Here is a 12,556-nt window from a genome sequence, read left to right on the forward strand (position 1 = left end):
TAACAATATGAAATTAATAAGTAAATAAATTAATGCTATTTATTTCTAATGTTTTGCAAAATTTAATTGCTTTTATAAAAAATAATATAATTGCGTCAGTTTGTAACATATTAGTATTATATGTATAAGACAATAACAAGTACCCATATCGATAAGTCAAATTGGCGTAGCAGATAGAGTACAAGGTTCGTCATCCTAAGGTTCCGGGTTCAAACCTACCAGCGGCAACCCAGACAGCACCAGATATCGTACGAATATTATACTCTCATACGTAATGTACTGTGATCATACCGAATATACGTAAAACATTCATATATAACGTCTCAGTAGAATGTCATTTTGATATATCTTCAAGATAAACTTAGAATATAGCGACTGAACTTCGCAACTCCTACTGAATATACTGAGATTATATCTAATATACTCAAAACATCCGTAAAATATCCTATGATATATCTCATGTATATCTATCGCATATTTCCAAAATATCCGCGTAATATCGAAAGTGAATCATGTCAACGCTATCTATGATCTGTAACGTTACGCATTTTCGTCTGCCGTGTGATGCAGACACGTGGTGAAGTGTAGGGTGTGAACGTGCGAACACGAACTCACGGACAACGTGGTTTTCTCAGGAATTACGCCCAGATAACTCTGGTATGTACATAAGATATAATATTGTAACGTAAACTATAATAATATATATATATTGTATATATACATATATTATTTAGGTTATAACCTACAATTATCTGAGCATAATTTCCCAAAGCACCCCAGCGTATTCAACAGATATTACGCTTCCCATACAGCACAAAGCTCCGATTAAGCTCCCAGGGAGTTCATTTTGCTGAGCTCCCGAGGAGCTTACAAAATTCGACAAAACAAGCTCCCAGGGAGTTCGTTTTGCTGAGCTCCCGAGAAGCTTACAAAATTCGACAAAACAAGCTCCCAGGGAGTTCATTTTGCTGAGCTCCCGAGAAGCTTACAAAATTCGACAAAACAAGCTCCCAGGGAGTTCATTTTGCTGAGCTCCCGAGAAGCTTACAAAATTCGACAAAACAAGTTCCCAGGGAGTTCGTTTTATTGAGTTTCCGAGAAGCTTACAAAATTCGACAAAACAAGCTGCCAGGGAGTTCATTTTGCTGAGCTCCCGGGGAGCTTACAAAATTCGACAAAACAAGCTCCCAGGCAGTTCGTTTTGCTGAGTTTTCAAGAAGTTTACGAAATTCGACAAAACAAACTCCCAGAGATTGAACATATCGGGTAAATTAATGTACTGCATGTATAGTCATATAGTCGCGAGTAGTTCGCAAGATCGCCACTAGGCGAAGGCACGGCGCTCCTTTTCGTAAGAAAATTTACTCCAAAAGGCTTATAAAAGAAAACCATCACTCACGGCTTACCTAGCAATTAGTACTTCACTAGCTGCAAAGTGTAGTATATATTGTTTTTGTTACACGAAGAGAGTTCGTGGGCCTTTGCAACTCAGAGAGAGCAAAAGGGGGAAATTATAAAAATAAAATTTTTTACGGCAGCTCCTATGTCCGTTTTGAGAGCTCCCTGAGAGCTTTATTTAAGCTGGCAGGGAGTTCAGAAATAATGTTTTGAGAACTCCCTGCGAGCTTCAAAATAATTCCCGTGAGGCTTCTATATAAGCTCCCTGATAGCTTCATCTAAGCTCTCAGGGAGCTCCCAAAAGCGGACATAAAAGCTCCCGAGAAGCTTATATAGAAATTTCCCAAGAATTATTTTGAAGCTCGCAGGGAGCTCTTAAAACATGATTTATAAACTCTCTGCGAGCTCAAATGAAGCTCTCAAGGAGCTCTCAAAAGCGGACATAGCAGTTCCGTGCGAATTTTTTGGAAGCTTAAATGAAGCTTATGAAAAATTTTGTGAGCTCCTCGGGAGCTCCCCGAGAGCTCCCCGTGCTGTATGGGATGTAACGTGCCTGTTAGTTATAATTTCTCACTCAACAATGTAATTGTAATATAACACACGTGTTATATTACAATTACATTGTTGAGTGGGAAATTATAACTAACAGGCACGTTACATGTAACTTTGTGTTTGCTGGGTACTCTTCTGAGCGCTTTCTTCCCAGAAGGATTTTTGAGCTTCTGAATTCGTATTTTTAAGTTCGAGGTCGTATAATATCTACATAACGACGTATGCAGTTCCTTACAACAGACCCTCAGCGTGTTAGCGACTTTGTATATTTTCAGGTCATTTTATAATGACTTTAGCGTATTTCAAAGTCGTTCAAGATTGTCATGAGTGCTTGGTCTCGATATGTCGAAAGTATAACTATTATACTTTTCGTCATATTGGAATATCGTCTTAGATTGCAGATTTATTATTGGGTCATAAGGATTTGGAAAGATAATGGAGAAGGAGAAATAGTCGATTGTCGAGAGGTTTAGGATGAGTCATCAAGGGAGTGGTTCTAGTGAGAATCTGTATAGAGTCAAGGTTCCGAAGTAATAAGTTCCAATGGCTTCTCTTTGATGGAGAAGTCCCTCCTTTTGTTATTATAAGAGCGAGATCCAATAATATTTAATAGTTTGAATTAGGTCCAAAATTATAGTATCTAGGGATTTATTATTTTGCCTTCTGAACGTGGTCATCCGAGTTTGATCGTATTTCTTAGGTTTGTTCTTTTAGATAGAAGACATTAACGTGCGTTACTTATAAGGAAGGTTAGTTCTGTTAGTAAAATAGGTTATATAGAGGAGAAGTGACATCCTTGCGAGAATCTGACTCCTTTAGTCCTGAAACAGAGGAACATAGCTGAGTTTTTAAAGAAAAGGAAAAAGAAAAAAAAAAGAAAATTTTAAGACGACGTCACAATGGACACGGTTTCGCTTGGTATTGCCAGTCCATGGCCAGTATTCATAGTCGGATCTTATATTTAAGATCATCTTAAGTACTGTCTTAAGATGCCATCAGCCAATCACAGAGCTGTATTAGCATCTTAAGATATTGCTTGAGACGATCTTGAAATAAGATTCGACTATGAATACCAGCCCATATCTATAAGGTCTATGGGTGCAACAAGTTAGAATGAAAAAAAATATATTTGTCTCACTTTAACTTATTGCACCAGTGCATCAGTGCAGCTAAAAAGAACAGGCCAAAAGATGGAATGACATTCTGGTGTATCTGGCTGCATCCGTTGCGAATTTAAGAACGCACCCATGTGTGAGGGCCTTGACAGGTTTCCTAACCTGAATATTTATCAACTTTAACGATTAATATCTCGCTTCCCGGGGCAGAGCGATACTTTTTTCTGCCAGATTCGTTCGTTTGAAGAAGAAACACGTCGAATGAGCATAATTTTATCGATTTTTAAAGATATGCCCCTAAACTGAACAATTATCAAATAAGGAAAAAAACCACCTACAGTAGAAAGTTACAAATATATGAAGTGAAATATCAAAAATAAGTGTCACGAGTGTCGTATATTCATCAATCGATGTAACACATTAAACTAAAAAAAAAAACCAACGATTAATCTCGCTTTCGCGACTTATTTCTGTGGAATAGATTCTCTCATTTTCTGCAGAAACGTGTCTAATGAGCATGATTTTATCAATATTGGAAGTAAATCTGCTGATCTAACTAAACTTGAAATTGAATAATTACCAAAGCTTATAAATTGTAGATACATACAATCAGTTTTTCTATTTGTTTACTGCAATGCATTTCTAGGATAACAGTGCTGCTGACTTTTTCGCAAATAAAATTAAGAAATCAATAGTTTTTATACAATCTAAATTGATCATTAGCAAGGTAAATATAAATAAATGAGATGGATTTGCACAATCGTTATTTGGGTTTCCCAACAACGAATATTTTGCTTTTGCAAACATATTTGAGCGAGTCTAAGAGCAGTGTACGTCATTTAATACAGTCTTACAGTTATGAAATGAGTAAAGAAGAATTGGATACAGATAAACTTGAGTTCTGTCGACTGTTATTGTGTCAAGAATATCAACTTGTATTTCTCAAGACAGAGAAAGGCAAAAATAGAAAGTGTATGTTAACTAATATGAGAACTGCTGACATAGAGGAGCATTGCCTTCCCAGTATAAAAACAATTTTTCCAACCAATTGCTCACGCAGTACCTCGCAAATCTCACTCCTATGTGACATAATGATACTACAAATGATACTGTATTGTGACATTAGCTCAGTGAAACAACATCTGAAAGATTTCCTTAGCTCAAGCGATGCTTATATTTCAACCAGCAATTTTAGGATCATGTACATGAAGATATTACAATATTTCTTAGAATTTCTGTGCTTGTACAAATTTCACGCCATCAGTGTGGAAGAGAGCAACAAGTTGGAGGATCTCAGTCAGATGTACTTGGAGTTTATAAAGTCATGGTTGAAATTAAAGGAGGACTCTGAATGGAGATTGTTTGCCTTGATGTTTCCCAAATTGGTAGAGGTTTTTACCCCTAGTTGTATTGCATTTCCTCTGTGGGACCACCTCTTATGCAAAGTAATTGATTTAAAGGAAACTCTCACTGGGCTAAGTATTATGGCAGATGTATATTTTACACCATCAGATTCAAAAAATTATACACATATATATAACAACATTTACTGTTCGAATACATTTTGGTTGTTTATATTAAGAGGATTGCGATTGCCCTTGCAACAGTATCGCAAGCAGGCTTTATACATAATGAAAAAGGCAGTCAATTCTATGAGCAAAAATGTCATATTAAATTTTGCACATGCGAATTTAATGAAAGCGCAAATCACACCATTTATCTGCAACAAATCTGATGCATCGATAGATCACATTAAGGAGAGATTCTTCATGTTGTATGAAACATTAGAGGAGAAACAAGAGCACTTGATAACGCCAGTTTTATCTCATGTAGTTGCTCTAGTAAAAGTAAACAAAGAGCATAGAATCTGTGATTGTTTTAACGTTGTCTGGCTGCAGTGTATTTTTGAAAAGATTCTACTGCATGAAAATAATTCCATCGCAAAATGGGGTGTGTCGCATGTTTGCGAACTAGATGATGACACTGTATTTGATGATCGCTTTCTCGAGTTATTTGTAGGTAAGATATCCATATATCATTATATAGAGGAATGTCAGATTTGTACCTGACTAAAGTTTTTTAAATTTTTAACATCAATACGTGACTATTGACTATCGGTTCTAGTTTTATCAATAGATTAAAACTGTTTTTGTGTGACAACTAGAAATGGATTCTGTTTTAATAACCGATATGAAGATCTCTATTTCTTTGATCTCATTTTTTTTACACATTTTTATATTTATATTTTCTTTGTTTTTTTTACTGTGTCAAGTTTTGATGTAAACTTTATTTTTAATGTAAATACTCAATCCATCATTATTTATTTATATTTATATAAAATGTGTGTCCTATTTACTTAATGTTATTTAATGAAATCATTGAAGAAGACTATTTAAGTCAAAACATTTGGACAGATATTGTGAAAGTAATAATAAAGGATAAGTAATAATAATAATAATTTATTACTCTTCAGCAATACATAGTGCCAAGAAGGGGACTTGGTTTACAATCAAAGCTATCCATACATCCTTCCATCCTTCCATCCTCCTATCGTTAAGATCTTCGAGCCTTATTTAATTATAACTAATTACGTAAACTAGGTCAAAAACATCTACATTATTCTATTTAAAATAGTCTGGTCTTACAATAAAACTTTAATACTTTATGGCTTACGGTACATCACAGTTACATCACAGTTATTCTTTACATTTCTCTTCCTCTTTACATTTGTATTTTACAGTTTACAATTTTACTCTTTTACTATTAACAATTAACAATTAACTAATACAATATCATAACGACCTATCACCTATATCTCTTAATCTCTTAAACTAATTCTACTTTTTCCTAAATCATCTATGTTTTATTCTCTTTACTCTTTACTCTGTGACTCTAATTCAACCTCTTTGTTTCTAACCTTATCCCTATCCTTATCATACTTTTTCTTCTCCTTCCAAAATTTAATTAAAACTTTCTCTTTTGTCTCATCTAATTCATCGTTTTCTAATCTCTCTCTTTTTTCCCTCTTATTTTCACCTAAACCATCAAACCATGACTTCGTTATCTCACACTCTTCTATATGGTGTTCTAAGCTATCCTTTCCTTTCCTACAAAATACGCAGATTCTATCCTCTTCAGTTAACCAATACTTGTTATCTTCTTCCATATTATCGCATCTTACCCTAACTAGCGCTCTTATACCAGTAATATCTCTTTTACTTGAGACGTTTTTCCTACTTAAATATTTTGGTTTCCCATCTAATCTATCCGTACCTATTTTGTATCTCGTGTTATATCTTGCCCCGCTTAATCTACTTTCTAATTCCTGTTTCTGTACGTCTCTATCTCTGAATTCCATTTCTTTTGCTATCTTCCCAACTACCTCGCCTTCTAGTAACTCCAATGCCCTTGAACTCCATCCGTTCCTGTTAAAATAATTTTCCCTCTCTATTCCGTATTGATCCGTCCATCCTTCCTTTTCTTTTTCTCTCCAGCACAGTTTCACCCATCTATCATCTTCTAACGCTTTAATTTTCTCCTCGAACTTCCTTGCTCTTGTACCCCATCTAACTCTTAGTTTTTCTAATCCTAATTCCAAACTCATTATGTATCTCGGTGTGCAAAAATCTAAGTTAAAAATCCATCTAGCGTAGTCTAACATTACCTTCTCTAATTCTTTTCTTTCTGCCCATCCCCATAATTCTACCCCATATGACATTACGCTTTTGACTAGATAGCTACTCAAATCATTTTTACAAACTCTTTCACCTAAACCCCATACCCTATTAGCCGCCAATTTACCTTTCATTCCTAAGTCTTTTATATGAGTTCTATAGTCACCTTTCCTATTAAAGGTAAAACCTAAGTATTTAAAGGAACTTACCTCTTCTAACTCCCTGTCCTCCCATTTCCAACTACCTATTCTTTCATTACCGCTCCTATGAAATATCATTACCTTTGTTTTTTCCGTATTTAACTCTAAACTTTTCTTCCTTAGATAATGCCTAAGTGAATCCATCATATCCAATAAGCCTACCCTATTCTTTGCTAACAAAACCGTATCATCTGCATATGCAAGAGACCATATCCTTTTGTCACCTACTTTTATGCCGCCAATCCCTCTCTTACCTAAGTATTTATCCAAATCTGCAATATATAAATTAAAAAGTAATGGACTCATCACACATCCCTGTCTAACTCCTTTGGACGTGTAGAACTCCTCCGTCAGTCCTTCCTCAGTCTTCACCGTAACTGTTGTATTTTCATATAACTTCTTCACTCTTCTAATTGTCTGCTTTCTTATGCCAGATTCATCTAGTATTTTCCATAACTTCTCTCTTCCTATGTTATCAAAAGCTGCCCTTAAATCCACAAAGAGGGCGAAGATCTTTTTATCCCCTTTCCTTTTTTCTCTCTGGATCACATGGTTCAGGATGAAGATATTCTCCATTGTACCTCTGCCTTTCCTGAAGCCACCTTGACTTTCCGGTAACATCCCTATTCTCTCCGCTTCCTCCTCTAGGGTTCCTCTTACAATCTCCGCGTAAATTTTATACGCAGAGCAGAGCAGGGAAATACCTCTATAGTTTTCTGTTTTTTCCTGATCCCCCTTCTTATATAAAGGTAGGACTACGCTAACCTTCCAGTCCTCTGGGATGTTGTCTCCACGCCAAACCTTCCTTATTAGTTCAGTTAGTCCCTTTCTAATAGCTGAACCTCCGTAGCGCCATGCCTCAAGTGGTATCCCGTCTATTCCTGGAGCTTTCTTATTCTTCAATTTCTCTAACGCTCTTCCGACAACCTCTTCGTTAATCTTAAGCTCGTCACCTTCCTCTTCTTTATCGTTCTCGTTTCCTTTTTCGGCTTCTTCTCCACATATCTTCCTATCCTCCCTATAATCAGTAGCCTCCTTTCTATCCTTCCCAGCCAATAGTTTCCTGAAGTACCTTTCCCATTCTTCTTTTCCTATTTTGTTTCTTATCTTCTTTACTCTTTTTCCTGTCCTTTTGTTAATATACTTCCAAATCTCTGTGGCATTCTTCAGATATCTGAGTTCTATTTCTTCTTTTTCTTTCCAATCTGCCTGTTTTTGTTCCAGAAAGGTTCTCAGGTTATTCTTGACTCCCATATATGCCTCTCTTGTAATCCTTCCTTTCCTCCATAAACTTAAGTTTCTATGTGCCTTCCTTTTTTCTCTGGTGCAACTCCTATCCCACCATTCTTTGTGTCCTATTTCTTTCTTCTTCCAGACTACTTCCTTTTTAATCATAGCCTCTGATATCGTTTCCTTTAGATTATTCCAGATTTCCTCCGTTGTTTTATTTGTTAAATTTACTGTCCACTCCGCTACCTCCGTCCTTTCTTCGTATCTGGCTCTTGATTCCACATCCCAAAGTGTTCTTGTCCTCTTTTCCTTTGTCTGTTGATGTATCTCTTCTATCTCCTGCTGCCGCCGTTCCAAGTTTATCTCCACCAACAGGGGCATGTGATCTGAGTCCACCCTTTCCTGAACATTAAACTTAGAAATCCTATTAGTACATTCTTCACTAGCAATAACATAATCGATAACGGTATTTCCTCTAGACTCTACGTACGTAAATTCGCCTTCCCTATCACCTTCAGTAGTGCCATTTAATATATAACCTCCTATATCATTTACAAATTCTACAAAGTCCTTCCCGTTATTACCTATTTTCATATCCTTGCTTTTTCTTTCAATACCTGTCGCCTCTTCATCTATTCCTAATCCTCCTATTCTTATATTAAAATCTCCTCCTATTAAAAACGCATCATTCCTGTTTCTTTCTACTATGTCCATGATGGATCTTTTTATATTTTCCCAATTACCTTGATTATAGACAGTTATTATCCATATACTCTTCCCTCTGTATACTTTTTCTACTCTAGAAGCTACCCATCCTTCTCCATTCGAACTAATTAATTTCCTACCGTTACTCCCCCAGTCCTTCTTTTTTCCTATTATAAAACCTCCTTTTGCTCTACCTTTCTTTTTATTCCTTTCTGCGTACATTCCCATACATGTGAGTCTGGTAGCCTATCCTTTAAATTATTCCAATCCCTTTCCTCTACCCATGTTTCCTCTAATCCTATATAATCACAATCCTTTACATATTCCCAGAACTCCCTATCCTGTCTTCCTAAGCCTGCCACATTCCAAAATAATACCTTCCTATCTATCTTTATTCTATATGGCTTCTTACCAATATCTATACCTATGTTTTTATTTTGACTTTTATTCCTAATTCTAATTCTACCTCTATAACTGCTTCTGCTTCTACTCTTTGCTTTTCTCCCCCCTTGGCAACTATTTAGTTTCCCCTTTCTCCTATGCTACCTTCTTTTCTCTCTTTGCTAGCCTCATTACTCCTATCTCTACTATTCCTACCTTCCTCCTTGTCTATTTCTGCCTCAACCTTATTTTTCCTATCTCCTGTACTAACCTTTAAATCTCTATCAGCCTTTCCTATCTCCACATTTTCCCATTTTACCCATAATCCGTTTATTTTTACCCTACCTACGCCAATCTTGATTATCCTACCTTTACTTTTCTCCTCTTTTACCCATCTAGCTATATCTCTTTGAATATTTCTCTCTTCCCACGTTAAATCCTGCTCTATAAAAATCTCCCCTCTAAGCTTGCTTTTCCTACCCATAACTTCCCTTTTCATCTTCTCGTTTTCCAAACACCCTATTATAACCGAGCCACTAACCCACCACTTCGTTACCTTTATTTCCAAATCTAACTTTTCTCTTATCATGTCCTCAATCCATCCCTCCTGCACCCTATCTAAATCCTCTTTCTTCATACCTCTTATCACTATATTGTTTCTCCTCTCTTCCTTTTCCTTATCCTCTACCCATTTCTTAATCTTATCTACCTCCCTGTCACTCAGTCCTCCGCTACCACTCTCCGTGCTAAACCTTGAACTTGTCCTACTACATCTACTCTCACTCCTCCTGCTACCTACTTCCATGCTCGCTACACTACAACCGTCTTCCTCCTTCCTAGTAATTCCTTCTTCCAATTCCCCCCTCTTTCTTAACTCGCCTAGTTCTAATACTTCTTTCTCCATCCCTATGCATTTTAACTCTAGTTCTTTGAATCTTTTATCCCATAATTCATGTTCTAATTTCATAACTTTTAAATCCTGCCTTATTTCCTCCCTAAATTCTTTAAATTCCGTGGTTAGTGCCTTAACCTCTTTCCTAATTTTGCCTACGCTATCCCTATCTACATTCTCCTTTCCATCTTCGTCTTGTTCTTTAAAACTTACCTTCTTTGCCTGTTTATTGCTTTCCATAACTAACTTTCTCTGACCATCCTCTATTCCCTTGCCTCTTATACCTCTCTCCCTCGTCTCCTTGGACATTTTCCGCGCCTTTTCTTTACGCCAACCTAACCTCCAAAACTCTCCGACTCTTTTACGTCTCCTACTTCTCTCTACTTTATCTATCGCACTTCCCTTCACTTATACTACTTTCTAATACACTTCTCTATTCGTCTATCTGCATATACTCACTATATTCTATCTATTTTCGCTCTATTTGCCGATCTATCAAACACGCTCTACACCATACGTCCGCACGCATTCACTCCTCCTAACCAAGTCCAAAGGATAAGTAATAATAAACTTATGATTTATGATTTTATGTATTTTGTTTTTTGCCTTAATTTATTCTGAATATTTTTAATTAAATACGAATTGTTTCTTGATATTTTTTGTAATAAATTTTGCTTTAAGATGCTTCTCACACAGTACACTGAAAGAAAGTTGTTGTGCATCAGCAACGTTGAATTAAAGTGTCAATATTATTTCAACATTCAATTCAGGATTAGCAAAGTTACTTTATAAAGACAATTTGTTACCATCAGTTGTTACTGATTTAGAAATGTAACTTGTTATCGTTACTCAAAAATTACTGAGTTGTTATTTTTCGTCTATTTCTGTTATTTTTTTTTACATTGCAATATTTTGAATATTGTATATGAATTTGTGTGATAAATAAAAATACATCAGTGAACCTAGCACCTCACCACTAAAAAAAAGTGTAGACATACAGCGTAATTTTTTGCTAATTATCTACTAATTTTTTGCTCTAGTCTCGAATTTTTTTGCTCCTACCCGTCTGCAAGAAATTTAGAACAAAAATTGGGGTTCACGTGACGCTATCATCCTCATTAATAAAAAAAAGTATAAACAAAAAACAAATATATCAGAACTTACTACTCATTTTGATCTTTAAGATACTACAAAGAGATATTAAAAATATTGAACGATTATCAAAGTACCAGTACTCAAAATTATTATACCGTAACGGTATGAGAGAAAATGGTTAAAAATAAGAAGCTAATTATTCCATGACAACCTTAAAAGTACTTTTTTAATCAAATACTATTAAAATATACAACTTTAAAATTTTAAACTTGCAAAATAACTTTGAAAACCCTTAAAATTCACAAAAATACAAGAGTAAAATACTCTTAAAAAATTAATTGCTGCATCGACTTTGGTATCAAAAAACGATCGTCTATTTATCTGCTCTTAAAATATGATAGTTCCAAATTTTTTGCTCAATATTTAAGTTGTGTAACTAAATTTTTAATGTAGCAGTGCTGACGCGCACACAAGAGTAAAATACCTTAAAAAAAATAAATTGCTGCATCGACTATGGTATTAAAATAATCGTCTATTTATCTGCTCTTAAAATATTCTGGTCCCGAATTTTTTGCTCAATATTTAACTTGTCAAACTCAATTGTTAAGGTGGGAATGTTAACAAAAATTCGAGACTAGAATATCTTAGAGCAGATAAATATACAATCATTTTCATACTGTAGATTATACAGCGTAGAATTAGATTTTTCTCTAAAAAAATGCATGCGTTAAAAATTGATGTACAAAAGTGGTCAAAATTTGCTTGTGATGAAAATGCATAAAATTAGTTTATCTTTATATTTTTGGACTTATTAAGCGCAAATATGACACTTTGGACAATAAAATTGTCCAAAGTTTGGGGATCTTTGTGAAAATGCAATTTTCAGCATAAAAGTCACGTTTTAAGAAAAAATGTTACTACATAATATTTTGAACATTTTTTTTGGTTCTGAAAGAGTGATAGATCATTTTGATAGATTTTCTCCGTAAATTACGAATTTGAGAACAAAAGTGTTCCATCCTATCACGTTTTTGGGAAAAGAAAGTTTAAGAAGTAAAAAATGCTTTTAGCCGTTTTTTAAGTAATGTATCCAACAAATCTGATATACTACCAGGTATGTAAAAATATGAAACCGAAATTTTTGTATATAAAATACACGTTTATTGTATGAAAATGATAAAAAATATGATAAAAAATATTTTATTCGAAGTATTGGCTATTGCTAGCTATACATTTTTCCCATTTCTCTGACAATTTGTGGATGCCACGACAAGAAAACTGTTCGAGCCATTTTCGTACATTTTCTTAAGATGT

At 35.0% G+C, this 12,556-nt stretch overlaps 1 protein-coding gene across 3 annotated transcripts in view; it reads left to right on the forward strand.

The window, feature by feature from the left end:
* The first annotated feature begins 3,036 nt into the window (after positions 1–3,036).
* Positions 3,037–12,556, forward strand: part of LOC105836856 — a 70,837-nt gene continuing 61,317 nt past the window's right edge. For 2 of the 3 annotated variants that reach the window (XM_036295439.1, XM_036295438.1), the window contains exon 1: positions 3,037–5,084. In XM_036295439.1, the coding sequence (XP_036151332.1) occupies positions 3,812–5,084 (1,273 nt within the window). In that variant the 5' untranslated portion in view covers positions 3,037–3,811. The remainder of the gene's footprint in view (positions 5,085–12,556) is intronic. The other variant, XM_036295437.1, reaches the window with a different exon arrangement.

Source organism: Monomorium pharaonis, chromosome 1 (assembly GCF_013373865.1).
Source record: "Monomorium pharaonis isolate MP-MQ-018 chromosome 1, ASM1337386v2, whole genome shotgun sequence".
In the NCBI taxonomy this organism is placed as follows: domain Eukaryota; kingdom Metazoa; phylum Arthropoda; class Insecta; order Hymenoptera; family Formicidae; genus Monomorium; species Monomorium pharaonis.